The 27,773-nt window shown below is 42.1% G+C and overlaps 1 protein-coding gene across 2 annotated transcripts in view; it reads right to left on the bottom strand.

Moving 5' to 3' along the window:
- The window catches only part of GSDME (gasdermin E), a 64,221-nt gene extending 37,133 nt beyond the window's left edge, over window positions 1-27,088 (bottom strand). Inside the window, exons 1-4 of one of the 2 annotated variants that reach the window (XM_058724802.1) lie at window positions 26,975-27,088; window positions 21,451-21,669; window positions 17,947-18,176; window positions 15,550-15,742 (exon numbers count right to left, since the gene is read on the bottom strand). In XM_058724802.1, the coding sequence (XP_058580785.1) occupies window positions 15,550-15,742; window positions 17,947-18,157 (404 nt within the window). In that variant the 5' untranslated portion in view covers window positions 18,158-18,176; window positions 21,451-21,669; window positions 26,975-27,088. The remainder of the gene's footprint in view (window positions 1-15,549; window positions 15,743-17,946; window positions 18,177-21,450; window positions 21,670-26,974) is intronic. The other variant, XM_058724803.1, reaches the window with a different exon arrangement.
- Between the last annotated feature and the right edge of the window lie 685 nt (window positions 27,089-27,773).

Raw genomic sequence — 27,773 nt, 5'->3', positions numbered from 1 at the left:
TTAATACAATGAGAAAAGCCTCGCTCTTTCTCTCACTTGGTGGTGACTTCGGGATTGTCAATTGCCCGAAAAAACTGAAAGTCAAGGCACAAGGCTCACCGCACATGATTACCAACACGACCACGTGACCCCCACACTGCAGTGGCTCCACCTCTGTTCACATTGTAGTCTGTGTGACACCTCATCTCGCTTGCATACAACCCAGGGAGAGAGGACAAAACTCCTGAGCAATTACAGACATTCAGCTTCCACACAGACCAATTCAGTCACTGCCACCGCTTCTGAGATGCTCCAGGTCTACAAGATGATAAACCAAGTAAAGCTGGTGCACAGAGCTGAGTTCATGCAGGAGCCCTTTGGACATTTTTCTCCTTCAGAGCTCCGTGCTTCAGCAGCTAGACCTGAAAAATCATGTGTTATGTGGACCTGGGCTTAAATGCCAAGTCCAGGCAAACTGATTAACTTCAGCGATTGAGGCTCTTCTGATGTAAAGTGAACATGAACCAATTATTCTCTCAACCAAATGCTGTTTAGCATGCAGCAGACACTGTGCAGGGCCAGAGGTGAGCTGGAGGGTGTGCTGGGAGGAACACAGACACGGGATCAGGCAGGTACAACATATGTTACCCCATAGACTAACACTGGTTTGTGCCCCAATAGGGGAATCCCTGGGTGACATGGCTCCTGAAGGCAGTGGGGGCTATTCTGAGGAACTGGCCAGAAGCAGAGGAGGGGAGTCTACATGTGTCCTTCTCTGCCTCTGTGGGGACAGGAGTGAAGGAGCTGTCAGACATGGCCTGAGGTGAAAAGAGCTTGGGGCTTAATCCCAGGAATTGAAATAAGTTCCAGGGACTGGCCTGAGAGTGTGAGGAGAGAATGGTGGGAGAGGACACTGAAACGCAAAAGCTGGGCCATGTCAACCAGAGGAGGGTATGGACACCATCCTAGGACAGTGGAGAGCACAGCAGGGCATGAGCCAGGAAGGGACACGATCCAACCCATGGCCTGTGGAGAATCTACTGGGAGGGGTGACAGAGGGGAGGACATCCACCAGGAGACCTGGTGGACATCCACCAAACAGATGGTAGAGGCCAGCACCAGGAAGTGGTTGTGAGGCTAGGGCAATAGTAACAGGTAGGAAAGATACTGAAGAGGTAGAACCAACTAGTGAGGGACTAGGTGTAGGAGAGAAGGTGAGGAAGGAGCCACGTCTGGTACTCAGATTTCTGGCTGAGATAACTGGACTTAAGCCTCACCAACCAGCATCTCAGGAGGAGTCAGATCAAGAAGGAGGTTTAGGATGCCTGGGCGGCTCAGTCGGTTGAGCGTTCGACTTCAGCTCACATCCTGATCTCGCGGTCCGTGAGTTCAAGCCCCGCCTCAGGCTCTGTGCTGACAGCTCGCCTGGAGCCTGCTTCAGATTCTGTCTCCTTCTCTCTCTGCCCCTTCCCTGCTCACAGTTTGTTTCTCTCTCTGTCTCTCTCTCTCTCTCTCTCTCTCTCTCTCTCTCTCTCTCTCTCAAAAAATAAACAAACATTAAAAACATTTTTTTAAAAAGGAGTAATGGGTACAGTCCATGTGTCAGACCCCACATGAAGAGCTCAGGTGGGATAAACATTTGCTCATCTGAACTCGAACCCTGATTTGTTCCAGGCGATCCAATTTTGAATACCACGTCTCATCAATTTTAAAACACACATTTTTCTTCCACATCTTCACATATCTGAAATCAGGATGTTTTAAAATTGACAGGTGACATGGCTTAACTTGCAGTGTTCTTTCTTAGTGGTATGCAAAATAGTGGTGCATCTTACAACAGATGACATCTGGGATTTGATGAAATAGGACAATGTCTACCAATTGTAGAAGAGAATAGTACTTGAACATCTCTCCTCAGGACTTAAATCGTACCTAGTTCCACAAAGATCTGAAGTAACCTGTCAAAGTAAAGCTCATAGGACAGGATGGTTTCTGTAAAAAAAAGAAAAACAAAAAACAAAAAACAAAACACACAAACCACTCCCAGGATCAAATATGTGAAAGAATCCCCAGAAAACCCTCATCTCCCCCATGAGGGGTTATTAGTTAGCTATGATTATACTGTGGATAAAAATAACAGAAGGTCAAGCAAGCTTCCAGGAGCCCCCAGTTCTAAGAACTATGATCAAAACCAGGAGACAGAATAATTTGAAAAAAATAACAAGTTGACTGACTTTCAAAGAGCACAGAGATGGGTGTGGCCAGGCGGGGATCGGGGGGAGCAGGGTTGGTCTCAGAAAAGACATCTTTCAAGAATAGTAGACTTGGTGGGTCCTTGAAAGCTCACCAAGACAAAGCTATTAACGTCTTACTGATGTTGTTCAAGGGCTTCGTACATCTTTATTCAAGAACTTAACAAGCACCTCCTGGAACAAAACGTGAAGAACAGCTTACTGCTTTCCAGACTTCATGGCACAGCTACATGTCTGGTCCACACTCATTTTGGGAGAAGCCAGGCTGTTGCCACAGGCACAGACCAGAGCCTCCCCCGCTTTCACTGAAGGTAGTTAGTCTTTCCATGGCAGGGTTCCCAATGGAGGCTACACGGCTGCCTGTTTCCTCCAAGATGTGAAGATCGGAAATGCTACACATTAGAAACTCCAAGGACTTGACTTTATTTCTCTTCTGAAACTCAGCATCTCCCTGCTCTATTATCAAAGACTAAGTCACACATTTACCTCTCACAGCTCTGACCTTCCTGGCTTGAATACCCAAGCTCTACGTGGGGCAAGTAATAATTTTTGCACTGGTTATGGAGGTGTTCACACTAACAGCAACATGCAAAGAGGACTTGGCACATGCCATGCTTTGTTTGTATTCTCTCATTTCACACACATACCTTGGGAACACTAGTCCTATTTTATTAATGAAATCTGGGGCATCGAAGGAGAAAAAGATGGCTCCTATGTCTTGGTTTAAAGCAAAAGATCTCTTTTAAGCCAGGAGTGGGAGAAGATGATATATGACTGCCTGTTACACCACTCTTTATACTTCTGTATGTATGTTTCCACAGTTTGGTTTTTTTTGTTGTTGTTGTTTTTTTTTTCATTTTAAAAATGAGCCTGTAGTTTACCACTCCATGAGTGGCCAAAAATACCCCTCCCACCAACACCAAGAGGAAAGCATGAAGAGATGCTCCTGGCTGCTCCCACCCCAAGACCTCAGGATGCCCTCCCCTGGTTTGACTACTTAAAGGTTAACTGCGAAGGAGAAACAAAGAAAAAAAGAGAATAAAGGAAAGGACTACGGTCAGGATACTCCTGTTCTCTAAGTATGTGTGGTCCTAAGTCTTTAAATTGTTAGGCACAAACTCTATTTAAAATAATGATGCCCGGGGGAGGCTGGGCAGCTCAGTCAGTTGAGAATCTGACTCTTGATTTCGGCTCAGGTCGCGATCTCACAGTTTATGATTTGGAGCCCCACATCGGGCTTTGTGCTGACAGCACAGAACCTGCTTGAGATTTGCTGTGTCCTTCTCTCTCTGCCCCTCCCCTGCTGGTTCTCTCTCTCTCTCAAAATAAATAAATAAAGTTTAAAATAAAAATGATGCCTGCACAGAGACAAGCACTAAGACAAAAGGATTTCCAAACTATCTACTGACCACAGGGAAATTTATCTTGTTGGAAAGACCAGTTCCAACTTCATTGCAGAGCTGCTTTAAGAAAGACATGGGCCCTTGATGGGGCACCTGGGTGGCTCAGTCGGTTAAGCATCCGACTTCAGCTCAGGTCGTGATCTTGCAGTTCATGAGTTCCAGCCCTGTGTCAGGCTCTGTGCTGACAGCTCAGAGCCTGGAGCCTCTTCAGATTCTGTGTGTGTGTGTGTGTGTGTGTGTGTGTGTGTGTGTGCATGCCCCTTCCCCGCTTACACTCTATTTCTCTCAAAAATAAACATTAAAAAAAATTAAAAAAAAAAAAGACAGATATGGGCCCTCAAAACCCTTAACTCAAAGAACTTTTAAATAAGGTAACAGTTGATGCCACTTTGAAACTCATGAGGGGTGCCTGGGTGGCTCAGTGGATCCCTCTCTTGATATCAGCTCAGGTCATGATCTCATGGTCATCAGATCGAGCCCTGTGTCAGGCTCCATGCTGAGCATGGAACCTACTTGAGATTCCCTCTCTCAAAATAAACAAACTTAAAAAAGAAAGAAAGAAAGAAAGAAAGAAAGAAAGAAAGAAAGAAAGAAAGAAAGAAAGAAAGAAAGAAAGAAAGAAAGAAAGAAAGAAAGAAAGAAAGAAAGAAAGAAAGAAAGAAAGAAAGAAAGAAAGAAAGAAAGAAAAGGAAAGAAACAGTACTCATGAGAGCTACTGTAGTAACTTTAGAGAGGTCAAACGTGGGCCATAATAAAGCATAGCATTTAACATTTTGTGTGTGTAGGGGAGCCTGGGTAGCTCAGTTAGGCAGCTGACTTCGGCTCAGGTTATAATCTAGCAGTTTGTGAGTTCGAGCCCCGCATCGGGCTCTGTGCTGACAACCCAGAGCCTGGAGCTTGCTCCAGATTCTGTCTCTTCCCCTCTCTCTACTCCTCCCCTGCTCAAGCTCCATGTCTATCTCTCAATAATAAATAAATGTTAAAAAAAATTAAAATTTTGTGTATGTAAAACTTTGGTATTTGGAAGTATTTAGATATAATAAGATTGAGTGTGATTTTGAAATATTTTAAATTATTATGAAGGTTTGTCATTGCCATACTAGTGCTTGCAAGATCTATAATTTATAAGTTGGAATTCTTTTCTTTTAAAGTAGACTCCACACCATACGTGGGGCTTGAACTCATGACCCTGAGATCAAGAGTCGCATGCTCTGCCAACTGAGCCAGCCAGGCACCCCTGTAAGTTGGAATTCTTAATGAAGAGCCAAACTTCTAATTATCACACATTCATGCAGAATTTTAATCTGTTCTACCAGAATTTGCTTTACAACACAACATAGAATGAGAATGGTATCTGCTCTAGAAATCAGCTGAAACCAAGGCCTGAACTCAGGGAGAAGGGCTGACACACTCTGTAGTCCACTCACTTCTAACATTTACCCAGGAGGAAACCCGCAAAGATCATCTAGGCCTGTGACTTCACCAACAGCTGAGGAAACTGAGGCCAGCAGCAGAAGTGACATACCAAGTTCCAGAAGTTATTTACCAGGAATAAACTTCCCCAAGACCCTAGGAGATTAGAAGTAATAAATCAGGTGCAGAGAGGGGTGGATTGTTGTGATTATACTTAAGGCTTAACGTGGTAACAGATGGCCACTGACAAGGGAAGACAAGGCAGAAAAATGAGAGTTTATTACAAAATAATGATAGATCTGGGGCACCTGATCGGTCAGTACAGCATGTGACTTTTGATCTCAGGGCTGTAAGTTCAAGCCTCACATTGTAAGTTCAAGCCTCACAGTAGAGACTACTTAAAAATAAAATCTTTAAAACATTTTTAAAATGTTTTTTAATTTAAAATATTTTTATGTTTTTAATAATTATGTATCTCAAGAATAAAACATGAGTCCTGGGGTACCTGGCTGGCTCACTCAGTTAAGTGTCTGACTCTTGGTTTTGGCTCAGGTCGTGATCTCACAGTTTGTGGAATCAAGCCCAAAACATCCAGCTCTGCACTGACAGTGTGGAGCCTGCTTGGGATTCTCTCTCTCTCTCTCTCTCTCTCTCTCTCTCTCTCTCTGCCCCACCCCTGCTCACATGCTCTTTCTCTCTCATTTTTTAAAAAACTGTTAAAAAAATAAAAACATGAATACAAATCATTATGAAAAGATCAATAAATGTGGTAATCTCCATTTAAAAAAAAGAAGAAGAAGAAGGGACACTGGGTGGCTCAGTCAGTCCAGCATCTGACTCGTGATCTCAGCTCAGGTCATGATCTCACAGTTCATGAGTTCAGGCCCCATGTCAGGCTCTGCACTGACAGTGTGGAGCCTGCTTGGGATTCTGTTTCTCCCTCTCTGCCCTTCTCTTCTCTCTCAAAATAAACAAACTTTAAAAAGAAAGACAAGAAGAAGAAGAAGAAGAAGAAGAAGAAGAAGAAGAAGAAGAAGAAGAAGAAGAGGAGGAGGAGGAGGAGGAGGAGGAGGAGGAGGAGGAGGAGGAGGAGGAGGAGGAGGAGGAGGAGGAGCGGCGGCAGCAGCAGCTCCTGATATATCTTAGCATGATTTTCAATTAAGAATGTTTTAAGATAGGAGCGCCTGGGTGACTCAGTGGGTTGAGCATCCGACTCTTGATTTCAGCTCAGGTCATGATCTTATTGTTCATGGGTTTGAGCCCCATATCCATCCCCTGCTTGGGATTCTCCCTCCCTCACTCTCTCTCTGTCCCTTCCCCACTCACTCTGTCTCTCAAAATAAATTAAAACAAAATTTTTTTTTCTAAAAAAAGAATGTTTTAAGATAAACAGAGCTCTCATTCAAAGGGGTCAGCTCCAGGTGTCTGGAATGTTAAGTCCAATGGAATACCTTCATGCCCAACAATGCTAGATAAGGTTACATATACAGGCGCTTGTGTTTTCAAGGATAGATGAAGTTTGTTTTTGAGATGTTCACATATCTCACAGACAATAAAGCTAATACTATGAATTCTGAGGGCTAAAATAACTTTTACATTGGTGACAACTTATCTAAATTACCTGAAATAAAAATGACTGACTGCAAATAAGCCCTCAAGAATGTACAGCACTTAAGCATTACTAATTACCACTCCCAAGGCCACATGTATGGCAAAGAGCACCTTATCAATCCAATGATGTTGCACGAGTCCAAAGACAGGTAGATGATGTGGATAAGAATTTATGACTCCAGTTTGAAGAAAGAAGAATATTAGCTTTACATGATCTCTATCCCGTGATTGGGAGGGTCTACCCTTGCCATCCCTCTCCTCCCCTGCAGCTTACCTTTCCTTCTAATAACAGAACAAGGAAGAGGTGACTGCTGTAAGGCACATCTTCCATTTCTAGATGTCAAATGTGTTCTTTTACAATGTTCCTGGTGTCACCTCCATCCTCGGCCCCAGGCCATCCCTTCCCCATCACCTCTACAATGAATGGGTTTCTAATGACGCTCCTGAGGTGATCTCACCCCTGCGTACAGCACCTCCCGGTGGACAGGGCTAGCTAGGCACCGGGCTTGCAAAGGCGTGCACCTGGTCCACTGGAAACCTGAATTCATGCTTGACCTTTCGTCCTGTGCTAGAACTGCAGCGACTTTTACCTCTGCCAGTTTCTTTGCCTCACAGTCACTGACACACAATTTTAGAAGAAAGAACAGGAGCTCTGGAGCCAGGAAATCCTGGGATGAATCCCAGATCCAGCATCCAAATTGAGCTATGGGACTGGAAACAAGTTACTTTTCCTTCCTGAGCCTTAGATCCTTAATTGTAAAAGAAGAGAGCTGTGCAGAGCAAATGCACACTTTATGTCGGTGCCATCAAGTGTCTGGCACACAGTGGGTGCCTCCCTATAATCCCGCTTACAACTGCTGACAATAACTTCTTTCTCTTCACAATATTTTCTCCCATCTCTACTCACTGAGCCCTCTCCTTATGCTTCCTGTCGGCACTATCTTCCACACCTGAATCATGAAGAGGGTTTGGAAAACCCATACTGGGAAATGTGATTATAAGCATTGCCAAAGGTGGTTCATAAAATAGAAATAACAAAACTGCAAAACAGGGCTAACCAATGGAAGAGGTCTGATGACTGAGAAACAGAAGCCCCCCAACACTCCCAGCCCACCTGCCCTTCTTCCCCCTTATTTACCAGACTTAGCAAATGAAAATGCACAACGCGCAAATAAATTTTATTTCCAGGTAAACAGCAAGTATTTCTCTGGTATGTCCCAAGTATTGGAGTAGAAAAGGAAAATGTTTCTCTAGCAAAGAAAAAAAGCCATAGGGAAAGGAAAATAAAAACTATGACTATCAGAGAAAGAAGAGGCTGTCCCTTCCACCCAGTATCACCAGACAGAGCTTAAAGTTCTCTGACCAAAGGGAGATTCCTGCCGAGTCTTAGGATCCTAGAAAGTACCAGAAGGAAGTGGATACTGGCCAAGGTACCCATTAAGCACCAGACCTTAGTGAATGAGTTTTGAAGACAGCAGCTGCCCCAACATTCTCAATGTCTATACAAAATCCACCTACTAAATGCTTGATATAGGACTTTTATGGTATTATTTACACATTACTTTTTTAAACCTAATTTTGTTCAATTAGAGAATGTATTTTTATTTCCTATAATTCTTTTGCTATGTTAGAAAAGCAAAGATAAATCACCTATACTTAAAGGTGAGTTTTCTCTTTATTTGGAGATGCATTTTCTGTTTTCAAAGAAAAAGGGTAAAGAGAAGAAAAGGGTGATAAAACTACACAGGAAAACATACCTAGGATAATGTACAAACCGAAACATCTCTCATGAGGATTACTGCAATAACCTCTCGATGGGACTCCCTGCCTCTGCCTATCAGTCTCTTCTCCATCCAGCAGCCAGAATGATCCTTCTAAAAACTTAAGTCCCATCATGTCACTTCTTTGCTCCAAGTCTTCTGGCAGCTTCCCATCTTACTCTGCATGAGAACTAGTTCTTCTAGCAGCCTGTAAGTCCCTGCAGGACCTGCCATCTGCTCCTTTTACCCCCTCTGACTCTCCTTCTCCTGCCCAGCTTACTTAGTTCCAGCCACACTGACCTCTGCCCACAACATGCTTGCCCAGGATACCCCTATACTCGAATCTATCCTCCTTCAAATCTATGCTTTGATGTCAACTTCCCCACAATGCCTTCTCTGGCTACTTTTCCAAATCATACCTCCCATTCCTAGCATGCCCAATTCCCCCCATTTCCTGCTGAATTTTTCTCCAATCCACCAATCCCCATCAACCTACTATAGATTTTACTAAATTGTATGTTTGTGTCTCTCCTCACTGGAATGTAGAGAAGAAATGTTGGCATATTGTTCACTACAGCATCCCAAGCATGCTGAATGGTACATGGCACACAGTAGACACTTGACAAAATTATTGAGTGTTCAATAAACAAAGTAAAAATAATGAGTTACACTGGATAAAATGTATTTACTACAAGCTAAACAATGAAAAACTATGGGGTTTTCTTCAAGATTTCAAAGTTGAAGACCAGCTCCTCTGCTGAAGTCCCTAATTTGTTTTTTTTTTTTTTTTTCCTAAGCAGAAAATTAGTAGGAGCCGGAGGGGAATGTCATTTTCCCACTTCTGATACCAATATTCAAAAATGTAGGGCATAGCATACTCTCCTTGTTACCATTTTATAAATAGTATAATTGTAATAAAAAAAGGAACATATTTTCCTAAAGTAACATCCTTTTAGAGTGCTTCCCTTAAATGTAAGTGGACTAATATGCCAATAAAAATGCAAAGAGTGGCTGAATGGATTAAAAACAAAATCCAGATCCATCTATATACTGCTTATAAGAGACTCACTTAAAATGTAAAGACACATAAACTGACAGTAAAGGGTTGGAAAACGATATTGCATGTAAATGGAAACCAAAAAAGAGGGGCATCTGGGTGGCTCAGTCAGCTGAGTGTCTGACTCTTGGTTTTGGTTCAGGTCACGATCTCACAGTTCTTGAGTTTGAGCCCCACATTGGGCTCCGCACTGAAAGTGTGGAGCCTGCTTGGGGTTTCTCTCTCCCCCTCTCTCAAAAAATAAACAAACAAAATTTTTTTTAAAATGGAAACGAAAGAAAGTTGGGCCAGTTATACTTATACCTCAAGGAACTAGAACAAAAAACTGTAAATAATGCTCTTCTTTGTTATTAATGTTAAAGGAGTCAACCCAACAAGAGGATACAACATTTGTAAATATTTATGCATCTAACATAGTGGAGCACCTAAACACATAGAGCAAATATTAATAGACCTAAAGAAATAGACAGCAATACAATTACAGTATGAGACTTTAACAACCCACGTTCACCAATGGATAGATCATCTCAGACAAATTATCAGTAAGGAAACATCAGCTTTAAAGGACACATTAGACCAGAAGAACTTAACAGATACATACAGAACATTCTATCCAAAAGCGGCAGAATACACATTCCTCTCAAGTGCACCTGGGACATTTTCAAGGATAGACCAGAGGTTAGGCCACAAGTCTTAGTAAATTTATCAAGAATCTGTTTTGACCATTATGATAAAACCAATTACCAGAAGAAAACTGGAAAATTCACCATTATGTGGACATTAAATGACATGCTATGGAACAACCAATGGGTCAAAAATGAATCAAAAGACAAAAAAAAAATACCTTGAGACAAATGAAAACAGAAATACAACACATCAAAACTTATGGGATGCAACAAAAGCAGTTCTAAGAGGGAAGTAATTATCAATAAATGCCTACACTTCAAGAAACAAGATCCCAAATAAACAACTTAACATTACACCTCAAGGAACTAGAAAAAGAACAAAGCCCAAACTTAAGAGAAGAATGGAAATAACAAAATCAGAGCAGAAATAAATGAAATAGGGACCAATAAGACAACAGAAAAGATCGATGAAATTATGGGCTGGTTCTTTGGAAAGATAGACAAAATTGACAAACTTGTAGCTAGACTCACCAAGAAAAGGATTCAAATAAAATCAGAAATCAAAGAGAAGGTATTACAACTGGTACCACAGAAACACAAAAGATCATAAAAGACTACAATGAACAATTATATGCCAACAAACGGGACAACCTAAAAGAAACGAATACCTAGAAACATACAACCTACCAAGACTGAACCAGGAAAAAAAGTAAAAATCTAAACAGACCAATTACTAATAAGGAGATTGTAGTAGTATTCAAAATCTCCCAACAAACACAAGTCCAGGACAAGATAACTCCATGGGTGAATTCTACCAAACATTTAAAGAATAGCAATCCTTTTCAAATTCTTCCAAATAATAGAAAAGAACACTCTTCCAAACTCATTTTATAATGAATGCCAGAATTACCCTGATACAGAACGTAGACAACAACACCACAGAAAAGAAAATTATATGCCACTAGGGTAACAGATATTAAAAAGACTTATTGTGGTGATCATTTCATAATGTACACAAATATCAAATCTTTATGTTGTACACTTGAAACTAACATAATGTTGCATGTCAATTATACCTCAGTTTAAAAAAAGAAAAAAATTACAGGCCAATATCCATGATGGACATAGATGCATAAATCTTCAACAAAATATTAGCAAACCAAATAAAACACCACATTAAAGGATAATACATAATCAAGTGGGATTTACACCAGGGATACAAGAATGGTTCAATATGCATGAATCAATGTGATGATACACCACCTTCACCAAATGTAAGGTAACAATAATATGATCACCTCAATAGGTGCAAAAAAAAGCACTGTCGACAAAATTCAGCATCCCTTTATGAGAACACCTCTCAACAAAGTAGGTACAGAGGGAACATACCTCAATTAAAAGGCCATATATGACAAGCTCACAGCTAACATCATACTCAACAGTGAAAATCTGGAAGCTTTACCTGTAAGAGCAGGAACAAGACAAAGATGCCCACTCTCACCACTTTACTCAACATAGTCTGGGAAGTCCAAACCAGAGTGATGAGGCAAGGAAAAGAAATAAAATGCATCCAAACAGGAAAGGAAGAAGTAAAACTACCACTATTTGCATATGACATGACATTACAGAGACAGTCCTAAAAACTCCACCAAAAAACTGTTAGAACTAATAATTCAGTAAAGTTCCAGGATACAAAATCTATACGTAAAAATCTGTTGCATTTCTATATACTAATAATGAACATTCAAAAAGAGAAATTAAGAAAACAATTCCATTTATAATTGCATAAAACTAAAACACTTTAGAATAAATTTAAGAAGGTGAATATTCTGTACACTGAAAACTGTAAGACACTGATAAAATAAGTTGAAAAAGAAATAAATAAGATATTCTGTGTTAACAGATTGAAAGATACTGTTAAAATGTCCCTACTACCCAAAACAATCTACAGATTTAATGTAATTCCTATCAAATTCCAATGCACTTATCACAGAAACAGAAAAAACAATTCTAAAATTTAAATGGAACCAGAAAAGTCCCTGAGTAGCCAAAGCAATCTTTTTTTTTTAATTTTTTTTAATGTTTATTTATTTTTGAGACAGAGAGAGACAGAGCATGAATGGGGGAGGGTCAGAGAGAGAGGGAGACACAGAATCCGAAGCAGGCTCCAGGCTCTGAGCTGTCAGCACAGAGCCCGACGCAGGGCTCGAACTCACGGACAGCGAGATCATGACCTGAGCCGAAGTCGGACGCTCAACCGACTGAGCCACCCAGGCGCCCCACCAAAGCAATCTTAAAAAAAGAAGAACAAAGCTGGAGGCATCACATGGCCTCATTTCAAACTATATTACAAAACTGCAGTATTCAAAACAGTATGGTACTGGTGTAAGAACAGACATATATAGATCAATGGAACAGAATAGAGAGCCCAGAAATAAACCTATGCATATATATGTGGTCATTTAATTAATTACAAGGGAGCCAAGAATATACAATGGAGAAAGAACAGTCTCTTCAATAAATGGTGTGGGGAAAACTGGACAGTCACATGCAAAAGAATAAATCTGGACCACTATCTTACACCATACACAAAAATTAACTCAAGGGATGCCTGGGTGGCACAGTTGGTTGGGCGTCCGACTTCAGTTCAGGTCACAATCTCACGGTTCTTGAGTTCGAGCCCCGTATCAGGCTCTATGCTGACAGCTCAGAGCCTGGAGCCTGCTTCAGATTCTGTGTCTCGCTCTCTCTGTGCCCCTCCCCCACTCACACTCTGTCTCACTGTCTCTCTCAAAAATAAAGATTTTTTTTTAATTTTTTTTTAACGTTTTATTTATTTTTGAGACAGAGAGAGACAGAGCATGAACGGGGGAGGGTCAGAGAGAGAGGGAGACACAGAATCGGAAGCAGGCTCCAGGCTCTGAGCCATCAGCCCAGAGCCCGAAGCGGGGCTCGAACTCACGGACCGGACCGCGAGATCGTGACCTGAGCTGAAGTCGGATGCTTAACCGACTGAGCCACCCAGGCGCCCCAAAAATAAAGATTAAAAAAAATTTTTTTTAATTAACTGAAATGGGTTAAAGATTTGAATGTTACACCTGAAACCATAAAAGTCCTAGAAGAAAACATAGGTGGTAAGTTCCCTGGCATTGGTCTTGGCGATGACTTTTTGAATATGACACCAAAAGCAAAAGCAACAAACATAAAAATAAACAAGTGGGACTACATCTAAACTAAAAATCTTCTGCACAGAAAAGGAAACCATCACCAAAATGAAAAAGCAACCTACTGAATGGGAAAAATATTTGCAAATCACATACCTGATACAGGGTTAATATATAAAATAAAGAGCTCATACAATTCAATAGCAAAAAAGAAATCCAATTTTTTAAATGGGCAGATCTGAATAGATATTTTTCCAAAGAAGACCTACAGATAGCCAATGGCCACACAAAAAGATGCTTATCACCACTAATCATCAAGGAACTGCAAATCAAAACCACAATGATATATCACCTCCCATCTGTTAGAATAGCTAATATCAAAAAGGCAAGAAATAACAAGAGTTGGAGGGGATGTGGAGAAATGGGAACCTTGGCTCTGTTGGTGGAGTCATGAACTGGTGCCACCACTATGAGAAACAGTATGAAGGTCCCTCAAAAATTTAAAATAGAACTACCATATAATCCAGAAATTTCACTTGCGGGTATTTATGTAAAGTATTTAAACAATCTGCACTCCATGTTCACTGCAGCATTATTTACAACAGCTAAGATATAGAAACAATCTAAGTGTCCATGTTCACTGCAGCATTATTTACAACAGCTAAGATATAGAAACAATCTAAGTGTCCATATATGGATGAATAGATAAGAAAATAGGGCATATATGTTATATTATGATTTACAGTAAGAAATATATAGTCTTTAAACTTGGTCTTTAATCCAGTTTCTGGCATAGAGCTCCTAAAACCCTTGGAATTTCCTATGGCTTTTGGAAAGCCCTTAGGTAACCTAAAGATGGGGTCTGGTTATCTGGGGGAGCCAACAGTGTAATTACAAGGTTTTAACTTTCAGTACCCCCACCCCAATCTCTAGGGTGGGGAGAGGGGCTGAAGGTTGAATCAGTCATCACTGGCCGATGATGATTTAATCAATCATGGCTATGTAATAAAGCATCCCTAAAAACCCAGACAGCATTCAGAGAGTTTCCAGATTAGTGAACACGTGAAGATTTGGAAAGAGTGGTGACCTGGAGAGAGCATGGAGGCTCCACGCCCTTTTTCCCCCACCCAACCCTATGTATCCCTTCCACCTGGATGTTCCTAAGTTATATCCTTTTATAATAAACCAGTGACCTAGTATGTAAAATGTTACCGAGTTCTGTTAGCTTCTCTAACAAATTAATTGAACTCAAGAAAGGAGTCATAGGAATCTGGTTTTTAGCCAGTTGGCCAGAAGTACAGGTAATAACTTAGACGTGTGAATGGCATCTAAAGTCCAAGGAGGAGGTCACGGGAACCTCCAGTCTGTAGCCAGGTGGTCAGAAGCGTAACTAACAGCCTGGGCTTGCTGCTGGCATCTGATACAGAGTAAGGGTTCAAGGCAGTCTTTTAGGACTGAATCTTTCACCTATGAATCTGATACTATCTTTAAGTAGATAGTGTCAGCATTGAGTTGAATTCTCAGACTCTGTTGGAATCGGTCAGGAACCTAACTTAATACATATACAATGGAATATTATTCAGCCACATATAAGAAGGAAATCTTGCCATCTGCAACAACACGGATGGACCTTGAAGGCATTACACTAAGTCAGACAAAGACAAATACAGCATGATCTCACTTCTATATGGAATCACAACAAATGAGCTCATACATATAGAGACTATATTAGTGATTACCAGAGGTAGAGGGTAAGGGGTAGGTAAAGTGGGTAAAGAAGATCAAAAGGTACAAACCTGTAGTTATGAAATAAATAAGTCATGGGGATGTAACCTACAGTACAAGGACTATAGTGAATAATTCTGTATTGCCTGCTTGAAAGTTGCTAAGAGAATAAATCTGAAAATTTCTCATCACAGGAAAAATTGTATTTACAACTACGCACGGTGACAGGTATTACCTAGACTTACTGTGGTGATCATTTTGCAATATACACAAATAGCAAATCATTATGCTGTACACCTGAAACAATACAACGTTATATATTAATTATACCTTATTTAAAAAAAAAATGGTGCTTTCCAGGTCTCACCACTCACGCTAAAAATAAAGAAATTCCAGAGTAAAAGATAAGTTCTCGTCAAGTTTCAGCACAACAGGCATTCAATAATGTTTGCTTTGGGGTGAAGTTCCCATCGGTCACCCTTTCTACAAAGGTCCAAATGAATGACCTTTAAATGGGACACATGTCAAAATCCAAAATGCCAAACAGAATTCTCATTACCTGTGAGTGGAATCTCTCATGAGCTGCTGCAAATCCACCTCCTGCTTCCTCAGGGTTCCAAATGAAGACTGCCTTTCCACAAGGCCTTTGCCTCCAATACTCAGCTTGACCTTCCCTAGTGCCGTCTCGATGGACCCACTCAGCTGGTTTTGAAACTTGCCCTCATATTTCACAAAGTCCGACTCCACAACCGCTGGAGTGAATGAGACATGCAAAGGAGTCTGATGATAATATGGCCATCTCTCTGCTTAGGTCACCTACCTTTCCAGTCCTGTGGAAATCCATGAGAAACATGAAGTTTGCATTCAAACTGGAAGTCTGGCAGCCATGCTGTATATGTGAAAAAGAAAATGGAGCCAGTACGATGTGAACTGGTGGCCAGGGTTTCTACCAGGTGCCTTTTTTTTTTTTTTTTTTGGATTTCTATTCCAATATACACGTATATAGATAAATGCACAAAAAATATCTCAAGAGTTTAGCGAATAATGTTGAAGCAAGCATCCAGGGGTGCCTGGCTGGCTCAGTCAAAAGAGCATGCGACTCTTGATCTCAGGGTTGTGAGTTTTAGCCCCATGTTGGGCATAGAGATTACTTAAAAATAAATAAAACTTCAAGCAAGCATCCATTTAAACACTATACAGATTATAAAATAGAATATTTTAAATGTGCACTTTTCCAGGGTAAAGACTATAAAGGGACTTTATGAGGTTGATACCTAAGCAGAGTGAAAACAGCAGCCTCCGCTCATGACAGAGTGGTCTGCCTTATGTGATATCTAGCAGGTCAGCCAAGTAGACCCTGGGCATCTTCCCTTCCCTTCCCACCCATCTTAGAGAACATTCCCTGGGCCTTCATCACCATCTCTATGAAAAAAATTCCCCTCCCCACACTTACCTGTTTACACTGACCTCTACCCAGCCATTTAATTCCTTATCATACCTTATCTCTATTCCTGATAAAGTCAGTTGTCATGCCTGCCCTCCCTCCCTCACTCTAACACCATCCTGGAACACACAAGCTCCAGATTCTCTACCCTTACTTTCCGGCTTCCCAGACTTAGGAAGATGCCACCACCCACCAAGTGTCCCAGCTTCCATCAAGTCCTCCATGAATTACTATCTCATCTGGTCACATCCAGATGGCTATCCCATTGCCTTCAAGCTCTACCCTTCTTTTCTGGACACTAAAGATAAACATCTGATGATTTCATCTCTGAATTGCCAGCCTCATGTCTCCAGATTTCTAGTGTTCTCATCTCTAATCCAACCAAATACCACCATAAAAATAGTCTCAGTCACTGTCATTTGGTATGGCTACACTTAGAGGCTCTTCAGAACTTCACACTGGGCTTTTTTCATTTCTCTGCCCCAAGGTTCGCCTGGGCTCCTTATACTTATACTCTTATACTTCATAAGGCATTCCAATCTTCCTGAAGTCTGAAAGGCTTCTTTCTATCCACTCACTGCCCCCAACACCTGTATTTCTTTCACTCCAGTCAAGAAAACCCGTTCCTCAACAAAGGTTAATGAGAATTAATCACCCATCATTATCTTTGCAATTTACAAAACAGAGAATCATCTCTCTCACCACCACCAAAAATAAGAAGACTGTGAAAATGCCCTCAATTCAAAGGCTTTTCCTATTTTATTTGTATCCTATGGAATACAAACACTTTGGGAAATTCTTAGGGGAGCAGCATAGAACAGTCGTTAAGAGCTCAAGATTGTAATCACTATTCTAATATTCCTAGCTAGAAGAACTGGCTAAAATTCATCTCCCTGAACCTCAGTTTTCTCATATCTAATTTGGAGATAATGCCTTCCTGATGAATTCTGTTACAAGTTGATGTACCTAAATCACATAATGCAGAGCCTGGCACATAGCAAACACTCAATGTATCTACTGGATTTAGGCCAGAACAATGTCATTTTCTGATAAATGGAAGTCTTAGGTTATACAAAGTGCTACACAGAAATTCTACCACTTTATCTCCCTTCTTCTCCAGCTATTTCTGGACCAGCTTGAGAGCCTATCCTGGTCTCACCAGAAAGCTTCATTATGTGAGTAATAAAACTTTTCACACCCTCCCGTTAGATATGTAGGATCTGAATCAACCTATTTATGCTCAGTGGCCACAACACCTACGGTGGGCATGTCTTAATTTTATTATTACAAACTTCAATATTATTTTTTAAAACTTAAGCTATAACTTTTCACGTCTGCCCTGTAGAATTTTGTTCATTTAAAGAAAGGGCATATCTCTAAGAACAGTATGCAAAGAAACAGGAGAATTCATTATAAGATGTCACCTTACAATCACTCAAGACAGCATGTAACCTAGAAGATGAATCATCATCTTTCTGGGACTAACTGTAGCATATACCCAAAGGAACCTACCTGGACTCCGAAACTGGTCTCCTGTAAGCACATCTCCAAGGGTGACAGATAAAAACTGGTACTTGGGTCTCTGCCAGCACCAGAGTCTCTTTTTTTTGGTCACCAGACCTAGAAGCTTTAATTTATCAGAGTCATTCAAGGTTGATACTGGAATCAGGTCACCTCCAGAATCAACTTCTTTAAGAAAATTCCTTGTTGCTTTGGCAAACATGATGAGAGCCCCAGATTACCTGGAAAAAAAAAAGTTACCCCCAAATTAAATAGGAAGTTATTATCTCACCTATTTTTTTTCTAAAATTGCCTTATTTCTCCCTAGTGTCATTCCTATCTTCTCCCTACAAAACCCTCTAGTGTGAGTTCAGTCGATGACAAAAAATTAAATTGAATACTGAAAGAGAACAGGTGTGTAAGTGAAGATAGGCTAGGTTGTGCTTCAGAAAAAAATAAGTTCCAAATATTAGTGGCTTATAACAAGAAAGGTTTATCTATGGGCCACGCTACACTTCCAACACAGGAGGACAGGAAAACTTTTGCCATTGTAGTCATTCAAGGGTCCAGACTAAAGGGGAAGCCACCTTCTTGAATACTGTCAATCATCATCCAACAGGAAAGAGTTCACACCAGCAATTACATGCTCTGGCCTCAAACTGACACAGAACACGTTCACTCACAATTCATCAGAAGCAGTCATACGGGCTGAGCCAGCCACAATGGTCAGGAAATATATCTAGAAGGCAGACACATGGGAATATTTGTTGACCAACATACTGACAACCCTAATTTGTAAGATACAAAGGTAGGACCTCTTCTTTGAAGGGTCCATGTGCTTTTTCTCCACACTGTGTGATTTCCCCTATTCACAAATGGAAAGGAACTATTACTTTTTAATTCAGAAATGAAGGCCTCGTCACTCTTCAGCTGTAGGGAAAAAGAAGAAACACACTGGAAGATATAAAATACTGTATTCAGTAGAAGAAGTATAGACTATTCCATAAATGGTGTCAGAACAATGGGCTTATCATCCGAAAAAAAAATATATAGCCAGATTCCCAGCTCATGCCATACACAAGAGCAAATTCTCAATGGATTTGAGGGTTTCTGAGGAAAAATGAAACTATAGAAGTACTAGTTAAAAATACAAATATTTGTTCAATTGTAGGATGAGAAAGGCCTTTAGGAAGACAAACAGAAAACTGAGAAAATACTTACAATATTTATTAAAAAAACTAGAATACTTATAAAAAATACGTGTAAAAAATCTTTTACAAATTGTTTTTAAAACACTGTAATAGAAATATGGGCAAACGTTATTAACAACTCACAATATATAAATTGCACCTAGTTATATAAGTATAGACTATATACACACACATACACACACGAATATATATATGTGCATACATATAAATACACACACATGTAATTATTACTCAAAAAAAGCACAAGTGAAATAAGGTGTTTTTTTTAAATTATCCATGCTCAAAGATTAAATTATCCAATGGATAAGAAATGTGGTTTAGGGGCGCCTGGGTGGCGCAGTCGGTTAAGCGTCCGACTTCAGCCAGGTCACGATCTCGCGGTCCGTGAGTTCGAGCCCCGCGTCAGGCTCTGGGCTGATGGCTCGGAGCCTGGAGCCTGTTTCCGATTCTGTGTCTCCCTCTCTCTCTGCCCCTCCCCTGTTCATGCTCTGTCTCTCTCTGTCCCAAAAATAAAAATAAATAAAAAAAAAAAAAAAAAAAAAAGAAATGTGGTTTATTTGTATTTGTACCCTTGTGTCTGGCAGTCACACAGATAGAAAAATCACAGAGTTTGAGAGCTGGGATTAGCCTTAGACATTAACTAGCTGAACCTGCTTGCTTTAACATGAACCTCCTCTAGGACATCAGAAAATGTTTGCCTTACTTATCACTCACCCTTCTCTCAAGTGCCTTTCTCTGATTATTGTGTGGCTCCCTATGTTCTTGTGTATTAACAGTAAGAATAAACATTTAAGGAAAGTGTTCTAAAGCATAAAAAGTTACTTTTTGACAAACAGTGAACAGCAAGGAAAGAAAAGTCCCTATGCTCAGACTCTCATCTGTAATTCATCTCTCACTATATTAAATTGCTTGCTTGTGCTGAGCACTTATTCACTTATTGAAACATTTCCTGAATCATTCACTAATTGTCCTTAAGTGCCTACTACACACAGGTACTTGCGTTAAGCACTTAGGATACTGATACAAAAAGTAATCTATCTCTACACAGATGGCCAACAGACACATGAAAAGATGCTCAACAGCACTAATTACTAGGAAAATGCAAATCAAAACTATAATAAGATATCACTTCACACCACTCAGAATGGCTAGAATCAAAAAGACAAGAAGTAATAAGTGATAGTGAGGATGTGGAGAAAAAGGAACCCTCATGCACTCTTGGTGGGAATGTAAATTGGTGCAGCTGCTGTGGAAAACAATATGCAGCTCCCTCAAAATATTAAAAATAGAAACACCATATGATCCAGTAATCCCACTACTGGAATTTACTCAAAACAAAAATGCTAATTTGAAAAGATATATGCACCCTATGTTTACTGCAGCATTTACAACAGCCAAGATATGGAAGCAACCCAAGTGTCCACTGACAGACCAATGAATAAATAAGATGTGGGGTGTGTGTATGTGTGTGTGTGTGTGTGTGTGTGTGTGTGTGTGTGTGTGTGTGTGATGGAATAATACTCAGCCATAAAAAAGAATGAGATCTTGCCATTTGCAAAAACATGGAGGGACCTAGAGGGTATTAGGTTCAGTAAATCAGACAAAGGCAAATAACCAGAGGATTTCACTTATATGTGGAATCAAATAAACAAACAAAAGCAGAAACAGACCCATAACACAGAGAACAAACTGATGGTTGCCAGAGGGGTGGGGTAGGGAGATGGATGAAGGGGAGTGGAAGCTACAGGCTTCCAGCTATAGAATAAGTCACAGGGATGAAAGGTACAGCAAAAGGAATATAGTCAATGGTATTGCAAAAGCCTTGTATGGTGACAGGCAGTAGCTACAATTGTGTGCATAAGTTAGAGTTGTCAAATCATATACATCTGAAACTAATATAACAGTGGGTGTCAACTATACTTCAATAAATATATAAAGTAATCTCTCTCCTTGATGAGCTACTAGTTTGGTGGCCAGATAGAAACATAAACAGCTAGGGTTTATGCTAGATATTGACATTGTCATAAGAAATGAACCAAGAAAAGGGTTCTAAATCCAACTGGAGAGAAGCATACGGTCAGAGAAGTCCTCCTGAAGTATGCAGGATCCAACTGCATTTTGTGGACTAAGTAGAAACAGGCAGAGGATCAGCAATTATAAAAGCCTGGCATTTGCAGGAGGTGGTGGAAGGGGTGGGGAAGATCGTGCATGGCAAGATTTGTGACTGACAAGCTTATCATGGTCCACTAGACATCATTTTGTGTAAGTATACCCATCACCACTTGCTTGACAGATACAGAATTACCTTTCAACCTCTGGGATTGGTTCTCTCATTGGAGTGCACGGTTTTAGAGCAGAGAAGGGCAAAGGACAGGGATGAGGAAGCCTTGGTCCAGGCCATGCAAGCCGTGCCTTCCTTGCTGGGGGCCAGAGCAGCAAGAGCCATCAGAGGGGTTGTACAGGGAGCAATGCAATCAAGAGTGGACCGTTAGCAAGATCTTCTGGAAGCAAAACAGGAAACCAGCTGGGAGGGAACAAGATTAGAGATGGACGTCAAATGGTTATACTGAACTATGTCATCGGTGTAAGGATAGAAAAGATGCTGATTTGGTGGTTTCCCCTGAACTCTGGTTGGATGTGAGGGTGGTATGGAAAGGGACTCCAAAGGATGGTCTCCAGGTATGTCAGGTGTGGGTTGGCCAAGGAGATAGCGATGCCAGGTACCAAGAAAGGAAATTCAGGAGGAAGCAGATTGGTGGGGGACATACCTGCTGAAAGTGGATCCAGGGTAGCGTGTAAGATTTATTTTGCCGAACGTACGGAAAGAACCTTTAACAAAATAAGGTCTCCCCAATGATCTGTGGGAATTCATCCTGCTTGTCCAAGAGCAGAGCCACAGCAGAATCTGCCTCAGTATATACACCATTGGTATCTGCATTTCTAGTTTTATAATTTCTATTCTTTTCTGGTACAACATGAAAGGGAGTTCACTAACTTCCCTTCAGGTCAAACAGGTTTCTGAAAAAGCCAAATCAGACTTGCCATTAAAAAACACAACTTGGGGCACCTAGGTGGCTCAGTCAGTTACGTGTCTGACTCTTGGTTTCAGCTCAGGTCAGGATCTCACGATTCATGTGTTCAAGCCCCGCATCAGACTCTGCACTGACAGGCCAGAGCCTGTCTCAGATTCTCTCCCTCTCTGCCCCTCCCCTACTCGCTCACTCTCAAAATAAATAAATGAACAAAAAAAAAAAAAAGAAAGGAAAACAAATATATAAATAACATAATAAAATCCATCTGTTGTGGATGACAAAGCTGTTGTAATGACACTAATCCTCCCCAGAGGAATTAGAGGCTAAAGAAAAGGAACTCCTAAATTATTTTGTTTCCATCCACCATCAAACACAGTTAATTTTCCTTCTTGACAGAGTAGTGTGCTTTAGGAAAAGCTAATGCAGGTGGCTATTGCTTTATAGGTTTTTATTAGAATCAGGCTAATTCAATCAAGAAAATCCATATATTCTCCTTGTGAAATTAAAACTAGAGGTTTCTTTTTATTATTATGTTTAAATGCATAATATATTACATGGCTCAAATACCTAAATTGTGTAAAAAAAAAAAAATACACTGTGAAATCTCATTTGTCCCCAGATTCCATCTATCCTTTCAAAGCTCTTCCCTGCAGGTATGTTACCACAGTATTTCTTTATACAAATACAAGTTCAAAGAAGTCTGCACACTGTTCTGCAGACATCTTATTTTTTTTTTTTTTATCATGTAACAAGATGTGCTGGAAATCTTCCCATGTTAGTACCTTCATCTCTGCAGCTGAATACTCCATCATGTGGCTGTACCACTGTTTGTCTTGTAGGGCTGATCACGTAGGTTACGTCTACGTTTTTTAGCATAAGAATACCACACTAAATACTCTTGGACATGTGTTCTTCATACATGGGTAGGAGAATCCAAAGGAAGATTCCTACAAGAGGGATTGCTAGACGTATGTGTAAATACATCCATAATTTTAGGGGCTGTACCATTTTGCAGTCTCACCAGTAAGGTATCAAAGTCTCAGCAGTAGTTCTCAAACTTTTATATTTTTGTCAGTATCATAGGTGAGAAACAGTATATCTCAGTATAGTCTTAGGATATGTTATTTTAATATGAATTTAATCAAGCATCTTTTGTTTAAACGATTTTTGTATTTCCTTTTCTTAACCATTTGTGTCCTTGGTCCATTTTCTATTTTTTTTTTCTTTATTCCTAGGAGTTTTTTATATAATAGGCCAACTAAAACACAGGATAGAAATTTAATACAGTCGAGTTTATCATGTTGTAGTGGAAACAATAAGCTGCCATACCATTCTCAAATATCTAAAGTAACGGTCTAGCCAGGAAACATTAAATACTATGCCTGGAAGCCAACTGAAAGATCTAGAACCCACATTGCCTGACAGACAAGCACAACAGAGTCTCAATTCAACCATTAGTCAGAATTCAGATTCAAATTTCCAGTGTGCTCCAATCTCAAAGGAGACAAAAATGGCCTCATGAGAGATCTAGCTTAATGGCTCAAGGCCTAAAAACCCATTGCATTTCACAGCTGTACTCCAGATCCTGGCTCTCACAAAAGGCCTTAAGAATTCCATTAGCTATGGGACACCTGGGTGGCTCAATCAGTGAAGCATCTGACTCTTGATTTCAGCTCAGGTCATGATATCATGGTTCGTGAGTTTGAGCCCCACGTTAGGCTCTGCACTGACAGCCAGGAGCCTGCTTGGGAGTGTCTGTGTCTGTCTGTCTCTCTCTCTCTCTCTCTCTCTCTCTCTCTCTCTCTCCCTCTCTCAAAATAAATAAACATTTAAAAGAAAAAAGGAATTCCATTAGCTGGGTGGGGGGATAGGTTAAATAGGTGATAGGGACTAAGGAATGCACTTGTGAGGAGTATGGGGTATTGCATAGAAGTGTTGAACTGCTAAATTGTATACCTGAAACTAATTTTACGCTGTACGTTAACTGGAATTTCAATAAAAACTTAAAAAAAAAAAAAAGAAATTCCATTAGCAAAAGGTCCTTACTCACCCAGCTCAAAGCAATTGGAACTCAGAAAGCAAAAGCAAATGTGGTAAGGATACGGAAGTTTGAATCAGACTCCTGGACAACAGATTTTGAAGGAAGAGACTATGAAAGCAAGACAATACCAAGTCAGAAAAGCACCCGGCCAACTGGGGCCACTGGCTCCTGGGAGCAAAGGAAAAATAGGCACCAAGGTCATGATGGCCTGAGAATAGAACACGCATAATTAGCATCCATTCATAATGGTTCCAAGTGACAGAATGATCAAATCTTTGAGTTGGAAAGGACCCAGTTCTTCTTCATGCTCAGTTCAGGATGCTTCTCTGGAGCAGCTCTGGCTGATTAGTTTTGAGGAAGTTCTGAGTAGTTCTGAGGAAGAAACCTCAACATCAAAATACACTAGATAAAAGAGAGGAGCTGTAGAGCACCTGTGCTGTGCCAGCACTGGGCTAAATTCTCGCTATGCATTTCCTCATTGAATCTTCAAAACAACACCGAGTAGGCATTGTGCAGAGATGGAAACTCAAGTTCGAAGATGTTAAGCAACTTGTCCATATCACGAAAGAGGGAAGAAAACAAAGAAAAAAAGTAGCCCTGGCACCGGGGAGCTGGCCTGGTCCTATCAGCCAGCCCTGGGGTGGCCAGGTGCAGGCCCGGCATGCTCCTGTTGAGCACGAACAGTGCCTCAGCACAGCAACATCAGGCAAGACCACTCTGGGTGACGTCATGATAAATTAGAACAAAAACAAGACCCCTCGTAATCTTGTGTGACCTCAAAATTCGAATACTGTCCAAACCACAAAAATGACCAAACAGCCACCACCACCACCACCAGTCGTGGCTAACAAATGACGGCTGCTTCTTGGCCAACCACAGCTTTAGCCTCACTGCAGCCTTCTTTCATTTTAGACAAGATCTGTGAAGATACTCCATAGAGTTCTCCCTCTTCCTGACAGCATCCAATCCAGAGCTCAGTCCTGTTTCCTTAAACTCTCCCCCAAACCACCTACAAGCCTGAACGCTAGAACTCCTTTATAACACCCACTTACTGAGACGCCCCAGGGTTCCCTGAGCTGTGAGGACGCCCTCGCTGCAACAAGCAACAAACCCAACTCTTTCAAATCTAAGTGTATTCCTGGAGATCTGTGGGGACACTGAATGTCACACAGAGAATCAGTGCAAAGCCAAGATTCCAATGGTGGTCCAACTGCCTCCCAAACCTGAGCCATTGACCACCGTGCTTTGCTGATTTCCTCAGTCAGCTCTTTTCTTTGATAGGATTAATTTTCTAAAATATGAATAAGATTCATTTTATAAAATAAAGTGTGCTCAAAAGGGTAGACTACAGTTACAGTGGAAGTGAAAATCACAGTTATGGGACACGCTATTTCCTCACTATCCAGGGAAACGAGACATTGCTGTACATGTCTCATAGTTAACAACTTCAGCACATTTTGAATTATTTTTAGTTTTCTAAATAACAAAGTAAAATTTAATCTATTAAAACAGAGGTGTCATCTTTTTATATCCTCCCAGCTCACAGCCCAGGACCTGAGCTCATTTTATAAAAAGACAAATTAAAGACAAGGTACTCTATCGCTTCTTTCTAAAATAAAAAGCAGTATGTGAAAGAAAAAACACACAAATGATGGTCACAGGACAGGCGTGAGTTTGAAAAAGGAGTGAGGGTGAGACAGAAAAGGCTTTCGGGAAGTGGAGTGGGTAACAGAAGAGACAGGGCTTAACAGAGAACTCTCTGGTCCCCTTGAGGGTTCAAAGAGAACAAAAAGAAAACCACTGCTGGAAAATGCCAAACTTCCTCTTAAAGCAGGCGATCTATGGGACAGCAGCTGGGAGCCTGGGCCATATTTCTCAGATCGAGTCTCTAATTGCCTGGGCTCCACTTCTCACAGATGTTTTCCTTAATAGGAAGAGCTCATTGGTGGTTGATTGTGACAATGATCAATTTACACTACATGTATTCAGCTGCTTCTCTGACCTCACAGCACCTCTTTCGTTCCACTCTAATTCTCTGTCTGCCTCTTGAGGGCTGCGACCCCAAGACCTCCATCCCTCTCCCCATCCTGTAGAACAGAGCCGCCCCTCGATGAGTGGTGTTTCAAAACACTTTACAACAAACGCCTTTGTAGGAGCCCCCCCTCCTCGTTGCCTCTCAGGTGCAGATGTGAAGTGGGCGCCCAGGGGGTCCGCACCTGGAAGCCTAGGGAAGCCACGCGGGCAGCTGTGAATGAGGTCATCCCATCCCCCGCCTAGGACATTCAGGGGGGCTTGGCCTTCTCTCCAAGCTTGGGGCCCAATTTCAGGCAGATAGGGAATCGTTCAAGCCCAGACACCCAACTCGTGTGCTCCGGCCTTCCTTTCCCGCACACACGCCCCGCAAGCTGGGAAAGCCTTTGCACATCCAGGGGGAAACGGGAGGACAAAGGATGAAGGAGTGGAAAGAGATGGTGAACGGGGTGGGGACGAGGGGACACAAGGTACCAGTCCTCGCAACAGTCCGGGAAGAAAGAGGCAGCGGGGAAGTGGGGGAGAGAGGCCCGGGAATGGGGGAGAGTGGAACGCAGTGCGTCCCGATGGCCAGTCGCTGGGCAGCCGACCCACTGGTCTCCCTCAGGAATGGAGCAACAGCGGGGAGGAGTGTCCCCGATAGACAGGAGCCGCGGACCCGGCTCCCCGGGGCCGAACGCCCGCCGGGGCGAGAGCCGGAGCGGAGCCCGCGCCGCCGCACTCACCTGCCGGCTTCGCCCGATCCCCGCAGCCGCTCACGCAGCGCCCCGAGCCTGCCCTGGCGAATTAGCCAAGCGGGGCGGGCTGGGGGCGGGGGCTCGGCGGGAGGGGGTGGGCCGCTGGGACCTTTGCTCCGCAGTTTCTCCTGCGCCGCGGCCAGCCAGCCAGGCGGGACCGGGGGAACTGGGCCGAGGGAGGCCGGGACCGGCCGGGGCGGGGCGGGTGCAACCGAGGCGGGGCGAGGACGGCGGGCGGCGTCCCGAGACCGGCCCGAAGGCCCAGAGCCGGCCGGTTCCCTCTCTTTGGGTGACTACGCTCTGGCGGGTCGCTGACGCCCCGGGGCTCGTCTTTGGCCGGAGTCCCCGCCAGGTCTTAGCGATCCGAGGCCTGGGGCGCACCAGAGCAGTGTGCTCGGCTTTCCTCCCCGAGGCCTCATCGCCCGCCCTCGGTCCGGAGGGGTTTGAAGCCTGCCGGGCCTCGCCACCAACAGTGGGGTGCGGACTGGCACCGCGGCTTCACCGTTCCACTCGGCAAATCTGAGGCTGCTGTACCCTGTGGGGAGCCCCTGGTGTCCGCGCCTGGGAGTGTCCTGCTTTGTGTGGTGTGACCGTGCCCACGCTGGGTCCTGACGTTACTAGGAATTCATGCAACTAGGTTCAAGTCTCCTTGAGGGCGGAGCCCAGCATCCCTCCCTAGGTGCTCAGTGACCAAGGGAAGCTGAACATAGTTGGTGCTCAAAAATTGTTTGCGGACTGTCTGACTTAAACATTATATCCCTTCAGTCAGTATTTACAGATCATCTTT

The sequence above is a fragment of the Neofelis nebulosa genome, chromosome 4 (genome assembly GCF_028018385.1).
Source record: "Neofelis nebulosa isolate mNeoNeb1 chromosome 4, mNeoNeb1.pri, whole genome shotgun sequence".
NCBI lineage: Eukaryota > Metazoa > Chordata > Mammalia > Carnivora > Felidae > Neofelis > Neofelis nebulosa.
The sequence above is the reverse complement of the archived record's forward strand: the minus strand, read 5'-3'. Positions and strand labels throughout refer to the sequence as shown.